The sequence below is a fragment of the Myxine glutinosa genome, chromosome 10 (genome assembly GCF_964187855.1).
Source record: "Myxine glutinosa chromosome 10, kmMyxGlut1.1, whole genome shotgun sequence".
Lineage (NCBI taxonomy): Eukaryota > Metazoa > Chordata > Myxini > Myxiniformes > Myxinidae > Myxine > Myxine glutinosa.
The window spans coordinates 134,991,931-135,018,148 of record NC_136270.1 but is presented as its reverse complement, the minus strand read 5'-3'; the positions used below and the strand labels follow the sequence as shown (position 1 = coordinate 135,018,148).

General features: G+C 42.5%; 1 protein-coding gene and 1 long non-coding RNA gene across 2 annotated transcripts in view; both read right to left on the bottom strand.

Moving 5' to 3' along the window:
* Window positions 1-25,461, bottom strand: part of AMFR (autocrine motility factor receptor) — a gene marked incomplete at its 5' end in the record, with an annotated part of 94,469 nt that extends 69,008 nt beyond the window's left edge. Inside the window, 5 exon segments of the mRNA XM_078786139.1 lie at window positions 14,066-14,176; window positions 20,022-20,155; window positions 24,653-24,785; window positions 25,084-25,124; window positions 25,309-25,461. Coding sequence (XP_078642265.1) covers window positions 14,066-14,176; window positions 20,022-20,155; window positions 24,653-24,785; window positions 25,084-25,124; window positions 25,309-25,461 — 572 coding nt within the window.
* On the bottom strand, window positions 6,633-13,582 carry LOC144894096 (uncharacterized). Its single transcript, XR_013624824.1, has 3 exons — window positions 11,207-13,582; window positions 8,446-8,497; window positions 6,633-7,509 (listed from the first exon to the last, which is right to left on the bottom strand). It is a non-coding gene; the product is annotated as an uncharacterized LOC144894096 (long non-coding RNA).
* Window positions 25,462-26,218: the final 757 nt, after the last annotated feature.

Genomic DNA, 26,218 nt, shown 5'->3' with positions numbered 1-26,218 from the left:
ATGACTTTACCTTTCCACCTCATATCATGCAGCCGCTTGCTTTCTTCCACCAATGACTTTACCTTTCCACCTCATATCACACAGCAGCTTGCTTTCTTCCAACAATGACTTTACCTTTCCACCTCATATCATACAGCCGCTTGCTTTCTTCCAATCAATGACTAACTTTACACCTCATATCATACAGCCGCTTGCTTTCTTCCAACAATGACTTTACCTTTCCACCTCATATCATACAGCCGCTTGCTTTCTTCCAACAATGACTTTACCTTTCCACCTCATATCATACAGCCGCTTGCTTTCTTCCAACAATGACTTTACCTTTCCACCTCATATCATGCAGCCGCTTGCTTTCTTCCAACAATGACTTTACCTTTCCACCTCATATCATAGGGACGCTTGCTTTCTTCCACCAATGACTTTACCTTTCCACCTCATATCATACAGCCGCTTGCTTTCTTCCAACAATGACTTTACCTTTCCACCTCATATCACACAACAGCTTGCTTTCTTCCAACAATGACTTTACCTTTCCACCTCATATCATACAGCCGTTTGCTTTCTTCCAATCAATGACTAACTTTACACCTCATGTCATACAGCCGCTTGCTTTCTTGCAACAATGACTTTACCTTTCCACCTCATATCATACAGCAGCTTGCTTTCTTCCAACAATGACTTTACCTTTCCACCTCATATCATACAGCTGCTTGCTTTCTTCCAACAATGACTTTACCTTTCCACCTCATATCATACAGCAGCTTGCTTTCTTCCAACAATGACTTTACCTTTCCACCTCATATCATACAGCTGCTTGCTTTCTTCCAACAATGACTTTACCTTTCCACCTCATATCATACAGCTGCTTGCTTTCTTCCAACAATGACTTTACCTTTCCACCTCATATCATACGGACGCTTGCTTTCTTCCAACAATGACTTTACCTTTACACCTCATATCATACAGCCGCTTGCTTTCTTCCAACAATGACTTTACCTTTCCACCTCATATCATACAGCCGCTTGCTTTCTTCCAACAATGACTTTACCTTTTCACCTCATATCATACGGCCGTTTGCTTTCTTCCAACAATGACTTTACCTTTCCACCTCATATCATACAGCAGCTTGCTTTCTTCCAACAATGACTTTACCTTTTCACCTCATATCATACGGCCGCTTGCTTTCTTCCAACAATGACTTTACCTTTACACCTCATATCATACGGCCGCTTGCTTTCTTCCAACAATGACTTTACCTTTCCACCTCATATCATACGGCCGTTTGCTTTCTTCCAACAATGACTTTACCTTTCCACCTCATATCATACAGCTGCTTGCTTTCTTCCAACAATGACTTTACCTTTCCACCTCATATCATACAGCAGCTTGCTTTCTTCCAACAATGACTTTACCTTTACACCTCATATCATGCAGCCGTTTGCTTTCTTCCAACAATGACTTTACCTTTACACCTCATATCATGCAGCCGTTTGCTTTCTTCCAATCAATGACTTTACCTTTCCACCTCATATCATGCAGCCGCTTGCTTTCTTCCACCAATGACTTTACCTTTCCACCTCATATCATACAGCCGTTTGCTTTCTTCCAATCAATGACTTTACCTTTCCACCTCATATCATGCAGCCGCTTGCTTTCTTCCACCAATGACTTTACCTTTCCACCTCATATCACACAGCAGCTTGCTTTCTTCCAACAATGACTTTACCTTTCCACCTCATATCATACAGCCGCTTGCTTTCTTCCAATCAATGACTAACTTTACACCTCATATCATACAGCCGCTTGCTTTCTTCCAACAATGACTTTACCTTTCCACCTCATATCATACAGCCGCTTGCTTTCTTCCAACAATGACTTTACCTTTACACCGCATATCATACAGCCGCTTGCTTTCTTCCAACAATGACTTTACCTTTCCACCTCATATCATACAGCCGCTTGCTTTCTTCCAACAATGACTTTACCTTTCCACCTCATATTATACGGACGCTTGCTTTCTTCCAACAATGACTTTACCTTTACACCGCATATCATACGGACGCTTGCTTTCTTCCAACAATGACTTTACCTTTACACCTCATATCATACAGCCGCTTGCTTTCTTCCAACAATGACTTTACCTTTCCACCTCACATCATAAGGACGCTTGCTTTCTTCCAACAATGACTTTACCTTTCCACCTCATATCATACAGCAGCTTTCTTTCTTCCAACAATGACTTTACCTTTCCACCTCATATCATACAGCGGCTTGCTTTCTTCCAACAATGACTTTACCTTTCCACCTCATATCATACAGCCGCTTGCTTTCTTCCAACAATGACTTTACCTTTCCACCTCATATCATACAGCCGCTTGCTTTCTTCCAACAATGACTTTACCTTTCCACCTCATATCATACAGCCGCTTGCTTTCTTCCAACAATGACTTTACCTTTTCACCTCATATCATACGGCCGTTTGCTTTCTTCCAACAATGACTTTACCTTTCCACCTCATATCATACAGCAGCTTGCTTTCTTCCAACAATGACTTTACCTTTCCACCTCATATCATGCAGCCGTTTGCCTTCTTCCAACAATGACTTTACCTTTACACCTCATATCATGCAGCCGTTTGCTTTCTTCCAATCAATGACTTTACCTTTCCACCTCATATCATGCAGCCGCTTGCTTTCTTCCAATCAATGACTTTACCTTTCCACCTCATATCATGCAGCCGCTTGCTTTCTTCCACCAATGACTTTACCTTTCCACCTCATATCATGCAGCCGTTTGCTTTCTTCCAATCAATGACTTTACCTTTCCACCTCATATCATGCAGCCGCTTGCTTTCTTCCAACAATGACTTTACCTTTCCACCTCATATCATGCAGCCGTTTGCTTTCTTCCAATCAATGACTTTACCTTTCCACCTCATATCATGCAGCCGCTTGCTTTCTTCCACCAATGACTTTACCTTTCCACCTCATATCACACAGCAGCTTGCTTTCTTCCAACAATGACTTTACCTTTCCACCTCATATCATACAGCCGCTTGCTTTCTTCCAATCAATGACTAACTTTACACCTCATATCATACAGCCGCTTGCTTTCTTCCAACAATGACTTTACCTTTCCACCTCATATCATACAGCCGCTTGCTTTCTTCCAACAATGACTTTACCTTTCCACCTCATATCATACAGCCGCTTGCTTTCTTCCAACAATGACTTTACCTTTCCACCTCATATCATGCAGCCGCTTGCTTTCTTCCAACAATGACTTTACCTTTCCACCTCATATCATAGGGACGCTTGCTTTCTTCCACCAATGACTTTACCTTTCCACCTCATATCACACAGCAGCTTGCTTTCTTCCAACAATGACTTTACCTTTCCACCTCATATCATACAGCCGTTTGCTTTCTTCCAATCAATGACTAACTTTACACCTCATATCATACAGCCGCTTGCTTTCTTGCAACAATGACTTTACCTTTCCACCTCATATCATACAGCAGCTTGCTTTCTTCCAACAATGACTTTACCTTTACACCGCATATCATACAGCCGCTTGCTTTCTTCCAACAATGACTTTACCTTTCCACCTCATATCATACAGCCGCTTGCTTTCTTCCAACAATGACTTTACCTTTCCACCTTATATTATACGGACGCTTGCTTTCTTCCAACAATGACTTTACCTTTACACCGCATATCATACGGACGCTTGCTTTCTTCCAACAATGACTTTACCTTTACACCTCATATCATACAGCCGCTTGCTTTCTTCCAACAATGACTTTACCTTTCCACCTCATATCATACAGCAGCTTGCTTTCTTCCAACAATGACTTTACCTTTCCACCTCATATCATACAGCAGCTTTCTTTCTTCCAACAATGACTTTACCTTTCCACCTCATATCATACAGCAGCTTGCTTTCTTCCAACAATGACTTTACCTTTCCACCTCATATCATACAGCCGCTTGCTTTCTTCCAACAATGACTTTACCTTTCCACCTCATATCATACAGCCGCTTGCTTTCTTCCAACAATGACTTTACCTTTTCACCTCATATCATACGGCCGTTTGCTTTCTTCCAACAATGACTTTACCTTTCCACCTCATATCATACAGCAGCTTGCTTTCTTCCAACAATGACTTTACCTTTACACCTCATATCATGCAGCCGTTTGCTTTCTTCCAATCAATGACTTTACCTTTCCACCTCATATCATGCAGCCGCTTGCTTTCTTCCACCAATGACTTTACCTTTCCACCTCATATCATACAGCCGCTTGCTTTCTTCCAATCAATGACTTTACCTTTCCACCTCATATCATACAGCCGCTTGCTTTCTTCCAATCAATGACTTTACCTTTACACCTCATATCATGCAGCTGCTTGCTTTCTTCCACCAATGACTTTACCTTTCCACCTCATATCATACAGCCGTTTGCTTTCTTCCAATCAATGACTTTACCTTTCCACCTCATATCATGCAGCCGCTTGCTTTCTTCCAACAATGACTTTACCTTTCCACCTCATATCATACAGCCGTTTGCTTTCTTCCAATCAATGACTAACTTTACACCTCATATCATACAGCCGCTTGCTTTCTTGCAACAATGACTTTGCCTTTCCACCTCATATCATACAGCAGCTTGCTTTCTTGCAATAATGACTTTACCTTTCCACCTCATATCATAGGGACGCTTGCTTTCTTCCACCAATGACTTTACCTTTCCACCTCATATCACACAACAGCTTGCTTTCTTCCAACAATGACTTTACCTTTCCACCTCATATCATACAGCCGTTTGCTTTCTTCCAATCAATGACTAACTTTACACCTCATATCATACAGCCGCTTGCTTTCTTGCAACAATGACTTTACCTTTCCACCTCATATCATACAGCAGCTTGCTTTCTTCCAACAATGACTTTACCTTTCCACCTCATATCATACAGCTGCTTGCTTTCTTCCAACAATGACTTTACCTTTCCACCTCATATCATACAGCAGCTTGCTTTCTTCCAACAATGACTTTACCTTTCCACCTCATATCATACAGCTGCTTGCTTTCTTCCAACAATGACTTTACCTTTCCACCTCATATCATACAGCTGCTTGCTTTCTTCCAACAATGACTTTACCTTTCCACCTCATATCATACGGACGCTTGCTTTCTTCCAACAATGACTTTACCTTTACACCTCATATCATACAGCCGCTTGCTTTCTTCCAACAATGACTTTACCTTTCCACCTCATATCATACAGCCGCTTGCTTTCTTCCAACAATGACTTTACCTTTTCACCTCATATCATACGGCCGTTTGCTTTCTTCCAACAATGACTTTACCTTTCCACCTCATATCATACAGCAGCTTGCTTTCTTCCAACAATGACTTTACCTTTACACCTCATATCATGCAGCCGTTTGCTTTCTTCCAACAATGACTTTACCTTTACACCTCATATCATGCAGCCGTTTGCTTTCTTCCAATCAATGACTTTACCTTTCCACCTCATATCATGCAGCCGCTTGCTTTCTTCCACCAATGACTTTACCTTTCCACCTCATATCATACAGCCGTTTGCTTTCTTCCAATCAATGACTTTACCTTTCCACCTCATATCATGCAGCCGCTTGCTTTCTTCCACCAATGACTTTACCTTTCCACCTCATATCACACAGCAGCTTGCTTTCTTCCAACAATGACTTCACCTTTCCACCTCATATCATACAGCCGCTTGCTTTCTTCCAATCAATGACTAACTTTACACCTCATATCATACAGCCGCTTGCTTTCTTCCAACAATGACTTTACCTTTCCACCTCATATCATACAGCCGCTTGCTTTCTTCCAACAATGACTTTACCTTTACACCGCATATCATACAGCCGCTTGCTTTCTTCCAACAATGACTTTACCTTTCCACCTCATATCATACAGCCGCTTGCTTTCTTCCAACAATGACTTTACCTTTCCACCTCATATTATACGGACGCTTGCTTTCTTCCAACAATGACTTTACCTTTACACCGCATATCATACGGACGCTTGCTTTCTTCCAACAATGACTTTACCTTTACACCTCATATCATACAGCCGCTTGCTTTCTTCCAACAATGACTTTACCTTTCCACCTCACATCATAAGGACGCTTGCTTTCTTCCAACAATGACTTTACCTTTCCACCTCATATCATACAGCAGCTTGCTTTCTTCCAACAATGACTTTACCTTTACACCTCATATCATGCAGCCGTTTGCCTTCTTCCAACAATGACTTTACCTTTACACCTCATATCATGCAGCCGTTTGCTTTCTTCCAATCAATGACTTTACCTTTCCACCTCATATCATGCAGCCGCTTGCTTTCTTCCACCAATGACTTTACCTTTCCACCTCATATCACACAGCAGCTTGCTTTCTTCCAACAATGACTTTACCTTTCCACCTCATATCATACAGCCGCTTGCTTTCTTCCAATCAATGACTAACTTTACACCTCATATCATACAGCCGCTTGCTTTCTTCCAACAATGACTTTACCTTTCCACCTCATATCATACAGCCGCTTGCTTTCTTCCAACAATGACTTTACCTTTCCACCTCATATCATACAGCCGCTTGCTTTCTTCCAACAATGACTTTACCTTTCCACCTCATATCATGCAGCCGCTTGCTTTCTTCCAACAATGACTTTACCTTTCCACCTCATATCATAGGGACGCTTGCTTTCTTCCACCAATGACTTTACCTTTCCACCTCATATCACACAGCAGCTTGCTTTCTTCCAACAATGACTTTACCTTTCCACCTCATATCATACAGCCGTTTGCTTTCTTCCAATCAATGACTAACTTTACACCTCATATCATACAGCCGCTTGCTTTCTTGCAACAATGACTTTACCTTTCCACCTCATATCATACAGCAGCTTGCTTTCTTCCAACAATGACTTTACCTTTACACCGCATATCATACAGCCGCTTGCTTTCTTCCAACAATGACTTTACCTTTCCACCTCATATCATACAGCCGCTTGCTTTCTTCCAACAATGACTTTACCTTTCCACCTCATATTATACGGACGCTTGCTTTCTTCCAACAATGACTTTACCTTTACACCGCATATCATACGGACGCTTGCTTTCTTCCAACAATGACTTTACCTTTACACCTCATATCATACAGCCGCTTGCTTTCTTCCAACAATGACTTTACCTTTCCACCTCACATCATAAGGACGCTTGCTTTCTTCCAACAATGACTTTACCTTTCCACCTCATATCATACAGCAGCTTGCTTTCTTCCAACAATGACTTTACCTTTCCACCTCATATCATACAGCAGCTTTCTTTCTTCCAACAATGACTTTACCTTTCCACCTCATATCATACAGCAGCTTGCTTTCTTCCAACAATGACTTTACCTTTCCACCTCATATCATACAGCAGCTTGCTTTCTTGCAACAATGACTTTACCTTTCCACCTCATATCATACAGCAGCTTGCTTTCTTCCAACAATGACTTTACCTTTACACCTCATATCATGCGGCCGTTTGCTTTCTTCCAACAATGACTTTACCTTTCCACCTCATATCATACAGCAGCTTGCTTTCTTCCAACAATGACTTTACCTTTACACCTCATATCATGCAGCCGTTTGCTTTCTTCCAACAATGACTTTACCTTTACACCTCATATCATGCAGCCGTTTGCCTTCTTCCAACAATGACTTTACCTTTACACCTCATATCATGCAGCCGTTTGCTTTCTTCCAATCAATGACTTTACCTTTACACCTCATATCATGCAGCCGCTTGCTTTCTTCCACCAATGACTTTACCTTTCCACCTCATATCATACAGCCGTTTGCTTTCTTCCAATCAATGACTTTACCTTTCCACCTCATATCATGCAGCCGCTTGCTTTCTTCCACCAATGACTTTACCTTTCCACCTCATATCACACAGCAGCTTGCTTTCTTCCAACAATGACTTTACCTTTCCACCTCATATCATACAGCCGCTTGCTTTCTTCCAATCAATGACTAACTTTACACCTCATATCATACAGCCGCTTGCTTTCTTCCAACAATGACTTTACCTTTCCACCTCATATCATACAGCCGCTTGCTTTCTTCCAACAATGACTTTACCTTTCCACCTCATATCATACAGCCGCTTGCTTTCTTCCAACAATGACTTTACCTTTCCACCTCATATCATGCAGCCGCTTGCTTTCTTCCAACAATGACTTTACCTTTCCACCTCATATCATAGGGACGCTTGCTTTCTTCCACCAATGACTTTACCTTTCCACCTCATATCACACAACAGCTTGCTTTCTTCCAACAATGACTTTACCTTTCCACCTCATATCATACAGCCGTTTGCTTTCTTCCAATCAATGACTAACTTTACACCTCATATCATACAGCCGCTTGCTTTCTTGCAACAATGACTTTACCTTTCCACCTCATATCATACAGCTGCTTGCTTTCTTCCAACAATGACTTTACCTTTCCACCTCATATCATACAGCAGCTTGCTTTCTTCCAACAATGACTTTACCTTTCCACCTCATATCATACAGCTGCTTGCTTTCTTCCAACAATGACTTTACCTTTCCACCTCATATCATACAGCTGCTTGCTTTCTTCCAACAATGACTTTACCTTTCCACCTCATATCATACGGACGCTTGCTTTCTTCCAACAATGACTTTACCTTTACACCTCATATCATACAGCCGCTTGCTTTCTTCCAACAATGACTTTACCTTTCCACCTCACATCATACAGCCGCTTGCTTTCTTCCAACAATGACTTTACCTTTTCACCTCATATCATACGGCCGTTTGCTTTCTTCCAACAATGACTTTACCTTTCCACCTCATATCATACAGCAGCTTGCTTTCTTCCAACAATGACTTTACCTTTACACCTCATATCATGCAGCCGTTTGCTTTCTTCCAACAATGACTTTACCTTTACACCTCATATCATGCAGCCGTTTGCTTTCTTCCAATCAATGACTTTACCTTTCCACCTCATATCATACAGCCGTTTGCTTTCTTCCAATCAATGACTTTACCTTTCCACCTCATATCATACAGCAGCTTGCTTTCTTCCAACAATGACTTTACCTTTACACCTCATATCATGCAGCCGTTTGCTTTCTTCCAACAATGACTTTACCTTTACACCTCATATCATGCAGCCGTTTGCTTTCTTCCAATCAATGACTTTACCTTTCCACCTCATATCATACAGCCGTTTGCCTTCTTCCAACAATGACTTTACCTTTACACCTCATATCATACAGCCGTTTGCTTTCTTCCAATCAATGACTTTACCTTTCCACCTCATATCATGCAGCCGCTTGCTTTCTTCCACCAATGACTTTACCTTTCCACCTCATATCACACAGCAGCTTGCTTTCTTCCAACAATGACTTTACCTTTCCACCTCATATCATACAGCCGCTTGCTTTCTTCCAATCAATGACTAACTTTACACCTCATATCATACAGCCGCTTGCTTTCTTCCAACAATGACTTTACCTTTCCACCTCATATCATACAGCCGCTTGCTTTCTTCCAACAATGACTTTACCTTTACACCGCATATCATACAGCCGCTTGCTTTCTTCCAACAATGACTTTACCTTTCCACCTCATATCATACAGCCGCTTGCTTTCTTCCAACAATGACTTTACCTTTCCACCTCATATTATACGGACGCTTGCTTTCTTCCAACAATGACTTTACCTTTACACCGCATATCATACGGACGCTTGCTTTCTTCCAACAATGACTTTACCTTTACACCTCATATCATACAGCCGCTTGCTTTCTTCCAACAATGACTTTACCTTTCCACCTCACATCATAAGGACGCTTGCTTTCTTCCAACAATGACTTTACCTTTCCACCTCATATCATACAGCAGCTTTCTTTCTTCCAACAATGACTTTACCTTTCCACCTCATATCATACAGCGGCTTGCTTTCTTCCAACAATGACTTTACCTTTCCACCTCATATCATACAGCCGCTTGCTTTCTTCCAACAATGACTTTACCTTTCCACCTCATATCATACAGCCGCTTGCTTTCTTCCAACAATGACTTTACCTTTCCACCTCATATCATACAGCCGCTTGCTTTCTTCCAACAATGACTTTACCTTTTCACCTCATATCATACGGCCGTTTGCTTTCTTCCAACAATGACTTTACCTTTCCACCTCATATCATACAGCAGCTTGCTTTCTTCCAACAATGACTTTACCTTTCCACCTCATATCATGCAGCCGTTTGCCTTCTTCCAACAATGACTTTACCTTTACACCTCATATCATGCAGCCGTTTGCTTTCTTCCAATCAATGACTTTACCTTTCCACCTCATATCATGCAGCCGCTTGCTTTCTTCCAATCAATGACTTTACCTTTCCACCTCATATCATGCAGCCGCTTGCTTTCTTCCACCAATGACTTTACCTTTCCACCTCATATCATGCAGCCGTTTGCTTTCTTCCAATCAATGACTTTACCTTTCCACCTCATATCATGCAGCCGCTTGCTTTCTTCCAACAATGACTTTACCTTTCCACCTCATATCATGCAGCCGTTTGCTTTCTTCCAATCAATGACTTTACCTTTCCACCTCATATCATGCAGCCGCTTGCTTTCTTCCACCAATGACTTTACCTTTCCACCTCATATCACACAGCAGCTTGCTTTCTTCCAACAATGACTTTACCTTTCCACCTCATATCATACAGCCGCTTGCTTTCTTCCAATCAATGACTAACTTTACACCTCATATCATACAGCCGCTTGCTTTCTTCCAACAATGACTTTACCTTTCCACCTCATATCATACAGCCGCTTGCTTTCTTCCAACAATGACTTTACCTTTCCACCTCATATCATACAGCCGCTTGCTTTCTTCCAACAATGACTTTACCTTTCCACCTCATATCATGCAGCCGCTTGCTTTCTTCCAACAATGACTTTACCTTTCCACCTCATATCATAGGGACGCTTGCTTTCTTCCACCAATGACTTTACCTTTCCACCTCATATCACACAGCAGCTTGCTTTCTTCCAACAATGACTTTACCTTTCCACCTCATATCATACAGCCGTTTGCTTTCTTCCAATCAATGACTAACTTTACACCTCATATCATACAGCCGCTTGCTTTCTTGCAACAATGACTTTACCTTTCCACCTCATATCATACAGCAGCTTGCTTTCTTCCAACAATGACTTTACCTTTACACCGCATATCATACAGCCGCTTGCTTTCTTCCAACAATGACTTTACCTTTCCACCTCATATCATACAGCCGCTTGCTTTCTTCCAACAATGACTTTACCTTTCCACCTCATATTATACGGACGCTTGCTTTCTTCCAACAATGACTTTACCTTTACACCGCATATCATACGGACGCTTGCTTTCTTCCAACAATGACTTTACCTTTACACCTCATATCATACAGCCGCTTGCTTTCTTCCAACAATGACTTTACCTTTCCACCTCACATCATAAGGACGCTTGCTTTCTTCCAACAATGACTTTACCTTTCCACCTCATATCATACAGCAGCTTGCTTTCTTCCAACAATGACTTTACCTTTCCACCTCATATCATACAGCAGCTTTCTTTCTTCCAACAATGACTTTACCTTTCCACCTCATATCATACAGCAGCTTGCTTTCTTCCAACAATGACTTTACCTTTCCACCTCATATCATACAGCCGCTTGCTTTCTTCCAACAATGACTTTACCTTTCCACCTCAAATCATACAGCCGCTTGCTTTCTTCCAACAATGACTTTACCTTTTCACCTCATATCATACGGCCGTTTGCTTTCTTCCAACAATGACTTTACCTTTCCACCTCATATCATACAGCAGCTTGCTTTCCTCCAACAATGACTTTACCTTTACACCTCATATCATGCAGCCGTTTGCTTTCTTCCAATCAATGACTTTACCTTTCCACCTCATATCATGCAGCCGCTTGCTTTCTTCCACCAATGACTTTACCTTTCCACCTCATATCATACAGCCGCTTGCTTTCTTCCAATCAATGACTTTACCTTTCCACCTCATATCATACAGCCGCTTGCTTTCTTCCAATCAATGACTTTACCTTTACACCTCATATCATGCAGCCGCTTGCTTTCTTCCACCAATGACTTTACCTTTCCACCTCATATCATACAGCCGTTTGCTTTCTTCCAATCAATGACTTTACCTTTCCACCTCATATCATGCAGCCGCTTGCTTTCTTCCACCAATGACTTTACCTTTCCACCTCATATCATACAGCCGTTTGCTTTCTTCCAATCAATGACTTTACCTTTCCACCTCATATCATGCCGCCGCTTGCTTTCTTCCAATCAATGACTTTACCTTTCCACCTCATATCATGCAGCCGCTTGCTTTCTTGCACCAATGACTTTACCTTTCCACCTCATATCACACAGCCGCTTGCTTTCGTCCACCAATGACTTTACCTTTCCACCTCATATCATACAGCCGCTTGCTTTCTTCCAACAATGACTTTACCTTTCCACCTCATATCATACAGCCGCTTGCTTTCTTCCAACAATGACTTTACCTTTCCACCTCATATCATACGGACGCTTGTTTTCTTCCAACAATGACTTTACCTTTCCACCTCATATCATACAGCAGCTTGCTTTCTTCCAACAATGACTTTACCTTTACACCTCATATCATGCAGCCGCTTGCTTTCTTCCAACAATGACTTTACCTTTCCACCTCATATCATACAGCCGCTTGCTTTCTTCCAACAATGACTTTACCTTTCCACCTCATATCATACGGACGTTTGCTTTCTTCCAACAATGACTTTACCTTTCCACCTCATATCATACAGCAGCTCGCTTTCTTCCAACAATGACTTTACCGTTACACCTCATATCATACAGCCGCTTACTTTCTTCCAACAATGACTTTACCTTTCCACCTCGTATCATACAGCAGCTTGCTTTCTTCCAACAATGACTTTACCTTTACACCTCGTATCATACGGACGCTTGCTTTCTTCCAACAAAGACTTTACCTTTCCACCTCATATCATACAGCTGCTTGCTTTCTTCCAACAATGACTTTACCTTTCCACCTCATATCATACAGCCGCTTGCTTTCTTCCAACAATGACTTTACCTTTCCACCTCATATCATACAGCTGCTTGCTTTCTTCCAACAATGACTTTACCTTTCCACCTCATATCATACAGCCGTTTGCTTTCTTCCAACAATGACTTTACCTTTACACCTCATATCATAGGGACGCTTGCTTTCTTCCAACAATGACTTGAGTTTGGTTGGAAGAAAGGTGGATTGGTTCGTTCTTTGGTTGGTTCGATTCTGATCCCAGCCGAGTCATAACAAAGACTTCTAAAATGGTGAGTGCTACTTCCTTGCTTGAATCTCAGCATTTAAAAATGATGTAGCATGGACAAACCCCATGGGTTTGCATCCAGGGATAAGAGGAAATTCCCTCCTTAATTGCGGAAAGAAAAGAGGCATAATAGAGATGGCGTCGCAAATACCCAGGCTGCCTCAGGAATTTATGTCACTTTCTGAAAGCTCATCAGCTATTTATCTAAAGTCTGGCAATCTCTCATCCATCTGTCTGGTTATGTGCGTGCATGCGGTTTGTGCTGAGGCTCCTCTCCACGCATTAGACTGTAACCCTGCAGTGAAAAAAAATTAAGAAAAATCTATTGTTATCAATCAGGGCTCCGGTCACGAGGATTGCTAGAAAATACATTTTTAGCTTCAATAAGACCGACGGTCATGTTAGGAAAGCCATAGATACACCACACCTTGGATGTCCAAGTCTCAATTACTAAATATTTCAACCCTTGCGATCAATTCTCCGAACTGACTCGCTGAAAAACTAGCACTCTGTGTGTTCGTTATCACAGTAATGGGGAGGGGTGAAGAGTGGCGGGCATTTTGTGTTGTACTATGGTTGTGCTCAGGTCATGTACTTGTGAAAGAGGTGTCCACAAGGCAGCTTTCGGGCAATCTGCATGCTGTCCCAACAAATGGCACAGTCGTCGTTGTTTTCTGTGAGCTCTTCTACAGTGGCCAAGGCAAATCTGCAACAATCCAATAGAAAACAAAGGCCAATTATTGTGAAACATCATGATTAAGCTATTGGATAACACAAGGTTTGTTACATTTGAAATGAAAAGCTCCATGTTACAAATCAATTTACATCAAGCAAAGCATTTAACCTGAGCACAAAATAAACGAGAGCGAGCTTGACGGCGTGCCATCGCAAATCCCCATGCTTCCCACCGAAAGCAAAGTTAAAAGATGGCAGAATGTTCCACCAGGAATGACCAAATATCAAATTTTGAGTTAATTTTTTTTCCTATTATGACCCCGTGACCCAAAGGCCCCACCCCCTAGGGCCAAGGCCTCGGGCATGAACCAGTGGTCGAATAAAAAAAATAAAATCGTAACATACCAGGTGTTCCAAAAAGACGTGGACAACTTTGGTAATATATTTAGTACGGCAAATGATATAACGATAAATTTTGTCTTGTGTGATACAGAAACTCAAAGTTTTCTTTGTTTTCAGGTCTGGTGGTTGAATGAAAAAGAAAATGACAACTCCACAGACAAAAGCTCGGTGCATCGAATGGTTCATGGAGATGAGATCCGACACTCGAGTTCATTGTAATTTCCGTACGAGGTATGAAAGGAATCCACCATTGTGGATTCGTATCAGAGTGAGGCAGGAGGTTTAAGGAGACTGGAAGTTGTCAGAAACAAAAGTTCCGCTCGACCAAGCACAAGTTTAGCAGACGTTGAATGTGTGCGTGAATCATTTCAACAAAGTCCCAGAAAATCAATTGGGATCCTCTCTCTACCCTGTGTGGGATCCTCTCTCTACCCTGTGCAGATCCTCTCCCTCTCTCCCCTGTGCGGGATCCTCTCCCTCTCTCCCCTGTGCGGGATCCTCTCCCTCTCTCCCCTGTGCGGGATCCTCTCCCTCTCTCCCCTGTGCGGGATCCTCTCCCTCTCTCCCCTGTGCGGGATCCTCTACCTCTCTCCCCTGTGCGGGATCCTCTCCCTCTCTCCCCTGTGCGGGATCCTCTCCCTCTCTCCCCTGTGCGGGATCCTCTCCCTCTCTCCCCTGTGCGGGATCCTCTCCCTCTCTCCCCTGTGCGGGATCCTCTCCCTCTCTCCCCTGTGCGGGATCCTCTCCCTCTCTCCCCTGTGCGGGATCCTCTCCCTCTCTCCCCTGTGCGGGATCCTCTCCCTCTCTCCCCTGTGCGGGATCCTCTCCCTCTCTCCCTTGTGTGGGATCCTCTCCCTCTCCCCTGTGCGGGATCCTCTCCCTCTTTCCCGTGTGGGATCCTCTCCCCATCTGCCCTGTGTGTGATCCTTTCCCCTGTGCAGTGCGTGTGATGTGGGAGGGATGGGGGCAGGGAGGGAGAGGATTTGAGGTGTTGTCGTCACATTTTACATTTGGTGCAATTGCACATTACAAACTGTATGTCCCATATGGATGCACATGTTTTCAGAAGTAAATACGTTTTGTAGATTATATAATTTCTGGACCTGATAAATTGCCAGTAATCATTTTGTAAAACTGAATGTGCAGCATCTAAATCAAGATGTCCAAATGTCACACACGTCCATGCCCATGGGATTTCCACAGGTGCCCCACTAGATATGTAATGATTTAACAAGATAGCACATACCACGTGACCTATGACGTCATATTTATGAATAAAAAATTCTACAGGCAGAGGGGCTCCTGTGGTAAAGTTTAGTCGCAATCGGACCAACGGTTACCATGAAAATGAATTTTAAAAATGCAGACACGCACGTACGCCACACGTATGCCTATCCCTGCTTTTCGCTTCCCGAGCACAGGGTAATGACAGACCCAACGCATGGCATTTGCCTTGGAAATGCTCAGTCGCACAGAGGATGAGGATTACCTGAAAAAGATAATGTTCACAGAAGAAGCCTGCTTTCATGTATCTGGGAAGATCAACCGGCACAATGTGAGGACCTGGGACTCTGAAATCCCTCACGTGGTCATTGAACACACACGCGATAGTTCAAAGGTCAATGTGTGGTGTGGCCTTCGCCGTGACTGCTTGGTGGGTCAGTTTTTCTTTGCGGAGGATACAGTGAGCTAAGCAATTTGCATGAACATGTTGGAAGCATTTGCCTTCCAACAGATTGAAGACCTGTAACCCAGTATCATTTTTCAACAGGACGGCGCTCCCCCTCATTGGGCCTTAGACGTTCAGGCCGTCTTGAATAAAAATTTCCAGGTCGATGGACTCGCAGAGAAGGACCAACCGCCTGGCCCCCACGATCACCAGACATAACCCCCTCGATTTCTTCATATGGGGGTTTGTCAAAGATGTTTTCGAGAACACCAAGGTGGCAAACCTGCAGGATCTTCATTCTTAGATCACAGCTGCATGCGCACTGGAGGACACAAACATGCCGAGCCAAACATGGCAAGAACTCGTGTACCGCCTTGATGTCCTACGCGTGACAAATGGAGCTCACGTTGAAGTGTATGGATGGTGTGCACAAAACTGTACGAGTTTCTGTATCATATAAACCAAAGGGTATCGTGATATCATTTGTGGTTCTAAATATATGAACAACCAAAGTTGTCCAGGTCTTTTTAAAACACACTGTATTTCATGTTGATTGCATATATTGTACAGTATATAAAAAGTTCATGACCCCCAATGTTGATTGCATATATTGTACAGTATATGAAAAGTTCATGACCCCCAATGTTGATTGCATATATTGTACAGTATATAAAAAGTTCATGACCCCCAATGTTGATTGCATATATTGTACAGTATATGAAAAGTTCATGACCCCCAATGTTGATTGCATATATTGTACAGTATATTAAAAGTTCATGACCCCCAATGTTGATTGCATATATTGTACAGTATATAAAAAGTTCATGACCCCCAATGTTGATTGCATATATTGTACAGTATATAAAAAGTTCATGACCCCCAATGTTGATTGCATATATTGTACAGTATATGAAAAGTTCATGACCCCCAATGTTGATTGCATATATTGTACAGTATATGAAAAGTTCATGACCCCCAATGTTGATTGCATATATTGTACAGTATATGAAAAGTTCATGACCCCCAATGTTGATTGCATATATTGTACAGTATATAAAAAGTTCATTACCCCCAATGTTGATTGCATATATTGTACAGTATATAAAAAGTTCATGACCCCAATGTTGATTGCATATATTGTACAGTATATAAAAAGTTCATGACCCCCAATGTTGATTGCATATATTGTACAGTATATTAAAAGTTCATGACCCCCAATGTTGATTGCATATATTGTACAGTATATAAAAAGTTAATGACCCCCAATGTTGATTGCATATATTGTACAGTATATAAAAAGTTCATGACCCCAATGTTGATTGCATATATTGTACAGTATATGAAAAGTTCATGACCCCCAATGTTGATTGCATATATTGTACAGTATATGAAAAGTTCATGACCCCCAATGTTGATTGCATATATTGTACAGTATATAAAAAGTTCATTACCCCCAATGTTGATTGCATATATTGTACAGTATATGAAAAGTTCATGACCCCAATGTTGATTGCATATATTGTACAGTATATAAAAAGTTCATGACCCCCAATGTTGATTGCATATATTGTACAGTATATGAAAAGTTCATGACCCCAATGTTGATTGCATATATTGTACAGTATATAAAAAGTTCATGACCCCCAATGTTGATTGCATATATTGTACAGTATATGAAAAGTTCATGACCCCCAATGTTGATTGCATATATTGTACAGTATATAAAAAGTTCATGACCCCCAATGTTGATTGCATATATTGTACAGTATATGAAAAGTTCATGACCCCCAATGTTGATTGCATATATTGTACAGTATATTAAAAGTTCATGACCCCCAATGTTGATTGCATATATTGTACAGTATATAAAAAGTTCATGACCCCCAATGTTGATTGCATATATTGTACAGTATATAAAAAGTTCATGACCCCCAATGTTGATTGCATATATTGTACAGTATATGAAAAGTTCATGACCCCCAATGTTGATTGCATATATTGTACAGTATATGAAAAGTTCATGACCCCCAATGTTGATTGCATATATTGTACAGTATATGAAAAGTTCATGACCCCCAATGTTGATTGCATATATTGTACAGTATATAAAAAGTTCATTACCCCCAATGTTGATTGCATATATTGTACAGTATATAAAAAGTTCATGACCCCAATGTTGATTGCATATATTGTACAGTATATAAAAAGTTCATGACCCCCAATGTTGATTGCATATATTGTACAGTATATTAAAAGTTCATGACCCCCAATGTTGATTGCATATATTGTACAGTATATAAAAAGTTAATGACCCCCAATGTTGATTGCATATATTGTACAGTATATAAAAAGTTCATGACCCCAATGTTGATTGCATATATTGTACAGTATATGAAAAGTTCATGACCCCCAATGTTGATTGCATATATTGTACAGTATATGAAAAGTTCATGACCCCCAATGTTGATTGCATATATTGTACAGTATATAAAAAGTTCATTACCCCCAATGTTGATTGCATATATTGTACAGTATATGAAAAGTTCATGACCCCAATGTTGATTGCATATATTGTACAGTATATAAAAAGTTCATGACCCCCAATGTTGATTGCATATATTGTACAGTATATGAAAAGTTCATGACCCCAATGTTGATTGCATATATTGTACAGTATATAAAAAGTTCATGACCCCCAATGTTGATTGCATATATTGTACAGTATATGAAAAGTTCATGACCCCCAATGTTGATTGCATATATTGTACAGTATATAAAAAGTTCATGACCCCCAATGTTGATTGCATATATTGTACAGTATATGAAAAGTTCATGACCCCCAATGTTGATTGCATATATTGTACAGTATATAAAAAGTTCATGACCCCCAATGTTGATTGCATATATTGTACAGTATATAAAAAGTTCATGACCCCCAATGTTGATTGCATATATTGTACAGTATATGAAAAGTTCATTACCCCCAATGTTGTTACACATACAAAGTTTCATGCAAAAATGTTGAGAAACATGCCCGTATTTTTTTTTGCCATTTGACCTTTCACACACAGGGGGATCGTCTCCCCCTCTCCCCAGGGGACGGGGCCAAATATGACACTTCTCTCACATCTTCGTGCCATGCTGTGATCATAACTATCAAGATGGGTGAATGTCGGCCAATCACTGTGGCTTTGGGCTGGCAGAATGGCCAACAGGTACTCACACTCGGCTCTAAGCGGTCTGACCTGGGTTCGAATCACAGGCTTTTTTTCACAGGTTTGTTTCACAGGGTGATTAAACAATGCGTGCCCCATACCTCAAATTGGCATTAAACAGGTGTCCCCCGTCTGCCAGAAATAACTGATGGGCGTTAAAGATCGCACGGTGCCCTCCGCGAAGAGCAGACGAGCGATGGCAAATTCCAAATGCCTGCCTAACTAGCAGAGGACACTGCATCAGCAGCACAGACGCATCCTCAGCCAATGATACTACCCTACCCAGCAGCTTCGTGCTGCAGACAAAAGAAACAGACTGTGGCTCTATATGGAAAAGAACTACGTTCATGGTTAACATAGGTCACGTTTACGAAATATCCGGGTGGAAAAATTGACCTCTCCTGTGAACAGGTTTATTCAGGCTTTTGCTGGTCTCAGACAAAATTACCTGTCCGAGATATTCGGACAAGCGTTAATGCCGAGCCCGAAGGAGGAATGAGTATTAACAGGGAGGCCCGCCTCATTAACATAGTCTTGGAATATAAAGGGGATATAAAGCATCCTTGTATGTGCATATGCACAATAATCACCTTGTTTCCATACTCCCGACAACACGCAGGTAGTTTTTGTGTCGGCGTACGCGCCTTTGTACCTCTTGTATCAGGTAGCGGAGCTGCATGAAGATCACCAGACTGGCCATTGACAGCCAGATGTTGCTGAACAGCTGAGAAGGCCACAAAGTTAATTGCAGGAAAAATTACAATTTTGTCCATCAGACGTCATCGTGCCAAGTACCAAATGGGGAAAACGAGCTGATGAGAGACGAAACCTATGCAGGGAATTAAATAATGAGCGGCAAAGGTAAACCTACAATACAAAATACATGCAGTGTTATCTGAAGAGGTATCATTCCAGGGCACCATCAGCACATTTTGATATATATATATATCAAAATGGATTAATGAAACAAGATCCCAGTGTGTACCCTGGTTTACAATAGGTACGCCGTATCCCTGCGTGTCGTAAGAGGCGACTAAAAGGGTTGGCTTCAGGAAGGGCATCCGGCCAGAAAAACATTGCCTCAAAAAGAGAACCATAACAATTGCACTACAGAGGGGCAGGGTACAGCCCGAAGTGGAGATCGGTTTCTGGGGTTTGGGACATGGAATGTATGGTCAATGACAGGAAGATCAGGAGAAGTGGTGGACGTATTGGTCAGAAGGAGAGTGGACATATGTTGTGTGCAAGAGACGAGATGGAAGGGAAGTGGTGTGAGAATGGTGAAGGGAGGGCAGGGACAGAAATACAAGTTTGTGTGGCAAGGGTGCCCGGAGGGCGTGAATGGTGTTGGTGTCCTGTTTTCTGAGGAGTTTGTAGACAGTGTGGTGAGTGTGACTCGAGTGAGTGATAGGTTGATGAGGGTGAAAATGATGATTGGAAAGCTCTTGGTGAATGTCATCTCGGGATATGCTCTGCGGGTTGGTCGGAGCGATGAAGAGAAGGACAAGTTCTGGTGTGCAAAAGAGAAGCTGATGGAAAATGTGAAAGATGAGGAGGTTGTTGTGGTAGGAGGAGACCTAAATGGACATGTGGGAAGGAGTATGGACGGTTTTGAGGGAGTTCATGGGGGTTACGGATATGGTGTGAGAAATGGAGAAGGTGAAAGGATTTTGGAGTTTGCTGATGGAGCTGATTTGTTGATTTGTAATACTCAGTTCCAAAAAGAGGATAATAAGCTTGTTACATACACGTCAGGTGGGTCGACGACAACCGTCGACTACCTGATGGTGCGGAGGCGAGATAGGGGGCACCTCCGGGACACAAAGGTGATCCCGGGGGAGGAGGCTGTTTCACAGCACCATTTGGTTGTCTGCGACATGAGGGTGAAAGGTGCGAGGAGAGGTCAGCGGGTGAAGTACGAACCGAGAATGAAGGAGTGGAGGTTGAAAGAGGTGACAGTAAGGGAGGAATTAAAAGAGAGGCTGAGTAAGGTAGAGGATGATGTGGTTGAGCTTGAAAGTGGTTGGATGTCAATGAAAGCTAGTCTGTTGGGAGCCTTTGGTGAGGTATGTGGATGGACAAAAGGACCACCGAGGCACTCGGAAACATGGTGGTGGGATGATGAAGTTGGAAAGAGGATTGACGAGAAGAGGAAGAAGTTCAAGGAGCAAGAAGGCGAAGGGTACGGGGGCAGAAAAAGCAGAGCATGAAAGTTATAAGGCAGCCAAGAAGGCTGCAAGGAAAGAGGTAGCAAAGGCGCAGGAGGCATGTAGGAAAATGTTCGGAGAACGCTTGGATTCGGAAGAGGGTCAGAGAGCGGTATTCAGGATTGCAAAGCAGATAGCGAAAGAGAGGTGCGATGTGATGGGGGTGAGTTGCTTGAAGGATGAAGTGGGACAAATCATTGTGGACACAGATGGAATTAAAGGAAGATGGAAAAGATATATGGAAATGCTGTTGAATGCAGAGAATGAATAGGATGGCAACATACTACTGTGTTCAAAAAGTATCCGACCTTTATTTTTCGTGCGTAAAAAAAAAGAAGCTAGGGAGGCGTTGATTGGTGCACGTATGTAGGCGATCCTAATGCACATGCGTGAATTTTTTCCCACCTGCAGAAGCTGTCATTCGACGGCAGACCGCCGATGAGTGAGGACATGTAAGTGAGCGTCGTCGGATTTTCGTTTTTGACAAAATTACGGAAAAACTTGAACAACGCTACTGCATCAAATTTTGTGTAAAGCTTGGCGATTCCCAAGTGGAAACGATCCGCAAGATTCAACACCATTCATTCCATTATGAAGGAGGATTTGGGCTTCAGGAGAATCTCAGCGAAGTTCGTACCAAAGCTGCTAACGATTGAGCAGAAGCAACTCCGTTAGGAGATCGCACAGGACATGCTGGAGACTGTGAACAGCGATCCCAGCTTCCTCAACACAGTGATCACTGGCGATGAGTCCTGGGTTTATGGGTACGACCCAGAAACCAAGTTGCAGTCATCACAATGGAAGCATCCAACATCCCCATGGCCAAAAAACACAAAATTTGATGCAGTAGCGTTGTTCAAGTTTTTCCGTCATTTTGTCAAAAACGAAAATCCGACGGCGCTCACTTACATGTCCTCACTCATCGGCGGTCTGCCGTCGAATGACAGCTTCTGCAGGTGGGAAAAAATTCACGCGTGTGCATTAGGATCGCCTAAATACGTGCACCAATCAATGCCTCCCTAGCTTCTTTTTTTTACGCACGAAAAATAAAGGTCGGATACTTTTTGAACACACTACGTAGAGAGTAACCCAGTTTTAGGACCGGCAGAGAAGATAACTGAGAATGAAGGTGAGGAAGTGATAAAAGCAATGAAGAGTAGAAAATCGGGAGGGCCGACGGGAATTGTGGGAGATATATTGAAGGCAGCAGGAAGTTGGGGTGTGAAGAGAATGACAGAGATCTGTAATCTGGTGGTGAAAGAAGGCCGCATTCCAGTGGATTGGGAACCGAGTACCCTCGTCCCTTTATACAAGGGGAAAGGTGACCCTCTGGACTGTGGCTCGTATCGAGCGATAAAGTTATTGGAGCATGGAATGAAGGTATTGGAAAGGGTGTTGGAGAGGAGGATCAGGAAGAAAGTGAAGATTGACGAAATGCAGTTTGGATTTATGCCAGGAAGAGGAACGACAGACGCGCTTTTTATTTTAAGGCAGTTGCAGAAGAAGTACATGGAGAAGAGGAGGAAGTTGTTTCTTGGGTTTGTTGATCTGGAGAAAGCATTCGATAGGGTTCCACGTGAAGTAGTGACATGGGCATTGAGGAAGTTAGGAGTGGAGGAATGGTTGATCAGAGTAGTGATGGCAATGTACAAAAGAGCGCGCACAGCTGTAAGGACGAAGGACGGGAACAGTGGTGAGTTTGAGGTGAAGGTGGGAGTGCATCAGGGGTCGGTACTAAGTCCACTACTATTTGCAGCTGTGATGGAGGTGCTGGCTCAGAACGTAAAGGAGGGTTTAGCGTGGGAGTTGTTGTATGCAGATGATCTGGTGTTGATTGCAGAAAGTATGGATGGACTGAAGGAGAAGATGAACAAGTCGAAGGAATGTATGGAGACAAAAGGTCTGAAGGTGAATATCGGAAAGACGAAGGTGATGGCTAGTGGTAAAGCGTGTGGTGAGGTGGAAAGAACTGGGAAGTGGCCATGTGCTGTGTGCAGGAAGGGTGTCAGAGTGAACTCCATTCAATGTACAATGTGTGCTGAGTGGGTTCATCAAAAATGTAGTGGCTTGAGAGGGTCATTAACCAGTGTGGCAGCTACATTCAAATGTAAGGTGTGCACAGAGGGAGCTGCAGATGGAGAAAATGTTGAGTTGGATCTTGGAGACGGCGTGAAGCTGGAAGGTGTGAAAACATTTTGCTACCTCGGAGACATGCTGAATGGAGAAGGTGGATCATACTCGGCAATGGTTGCTAGAGTGAGATGTGCATGGAAGAAGTTTCGGGAACTGAGTGGCGTGCTGATGAGGAGGGGAGTGTCGTTGAAGCTGAAGGGAAAGGTGTATGCTGCATGTGTGAGAAGTGTTATGATTTATGGGAGCGAGACATGGGTAATGAACGTAGAGCAGCAACGATGGCTGGAAAGGGTGGAAATGCGAATGGTTCAGTGGATGTGTGGAGTATCGTTGAGAGAGAGGAAGACAAATGATGAATTGCGAAAGATGATGGGAATAGAGCCTGTGATGGATGCTGGTTGAGATGTTTGGTCATGTGTTGAGGAAGGATGAAAGTGACTGGTTGAGAAAAGTGATGGAAATGAATGTAGAAGGAAGTAGAGGATGGGGAAGACCGAGAAAGACTTGGCTAAAGATGGTGGAAGAAGAAATGCGGGCAATGGGGTTAACAAGGGGAGATGCAGAAAATAGGGCAAAATGGAGAAGATTGCCATGGGGATCGCAAGGCTAACCCCCGCTCTTGCAGGGAAAATGGCCTTAAAATGCATGTTGTTGTTGTTGTTGTTGATTAATGAAACAAGATCATACACAAACAGAAAGGCCAATACAATTACTTATGATTACAATTTTCCTTTTCCCCAAGTCCCCTCCCCCCCTCCCCCCCATCAAGTTAGGCTGCCAAATTACCACCCCTCCCCTGCCCGGCCCTTTCCAAACCGAGACAGAATACGAGTGGTGGATGTGATGAGGAACATCTTTCCAAAGAATGAGGAATATCTTACCAGCATGTGGATGTGATGTGCAAGATCCACAGACAGCATACAAAGATGAATAATGAGATCAGTGTAGTACACAAAGGTACTCTTCACCTCCCATGTGCCCTCTTGAGCCAGGTCCCACAAATGAATAGAATATCTACAAATAATGGAAATAAAACAAAAACATAAATTACCAGAAGTCTTGTGGTAATGTTACAACCACATTGCCGACCCCCTACCTCTGCTCGAGGTTGATACAAAGGAGCACAAGGCGAATACAACGGCCCAGTGACCGATATAACGGCTCACTATGTACGCAAGATCAGCACTATTGGCAACTCATTCTCGACATTTAACAAATTAAAAAAACGTTTGCAAGTATTGTGCAATGGATGTGCAAATGTTAGCAAAATAAACAAATCAACCGCAACTTTGCAGACTGGTCAACTCCATACCTCACGATAACGTGCACCGTTTTGCACAACACGAGCAAACACTGCAAGCAAGAGAAAAATCATTAGGAAATTAGGAAATACTCGTTTAAGGAAATTATTAGGAAATTAGGGAAAAAATCATGAGGAAATACTCCATGGATTGTTTTTCCAACGAGCGTGCACAGCGCCTAGCACTAGCAGAGTACATGAATGTTTTTTTAATTCAAACCAAAACACAGTGCTCACCTCCGCAGCCATGAAGGAAATTGTGTGCGAGCTGTAAAAATGGCCGGAGAACAATGAATAGACGAGAAGGCCGAGGCATAAAAGCATCATGGATGCAAGCACAGAAAACACCCTCACGTGACTCGCTATCGGGGTGGTTGGAGAAAACGAAAGCTGTGGGGTTAAAGGGCAAAGACAGAGATGAATAATGACCAGTTAGTTACGCAATCCACATAAATCGACTTGTAAAATGATGGAGCTCAGGAGTTCATTACACATTTATTTGGAAAAAATTGGCTTAACTTGCATCAGAGAAACAAAACCAAGAAGCCATTTTAGCACGGTGACAGAATGAAACCAGAAGAACCTCCCACCTAGTTGGTATACCTGTCAACATCAGATGATTGGATGGTATGGGATTCAATATAGTAGAAAGGCTATAGAACAACAACAACCACAACAACAACAACAACAACAACAACAACAACAACAACAACAACAGTCCTGTGATATACCGAAATGCTGCACCGAACTGGTAAACCTATCAGGAGTGACAATATATAATTTGATAGGATGGGAGGGACATAGAATCTTGCCGAGATGGATGTGTGGCGTGACAAGAAAGGACAAGATTGAGAACCAGTCCATCAATATGGCAGTGAAGATTGTGGTAGCATCGAATAAAGTAGCTGAGAAGAGATCTCAGCTACTCAGAGAGAGAGAGGGAAAGAGAGAGAGGGAAAGAGAGAGAGAGAGAGAGAAAGAGAGAGAGAGAAAGAGAGAGAGAGAGAGAGAAAGAGAGAGAGAGAGAGAAAGAGAGAGAGAGAGAAAGGGAAAGAGAGAGAGAGAGAGAGAGAGAGAGAGAGAGAGAGAGAGAGAGAAAGAGAGAGAGAGAAAGAGAGAGAAAGAGAGAGAGAGAAAGAGAGAGAGA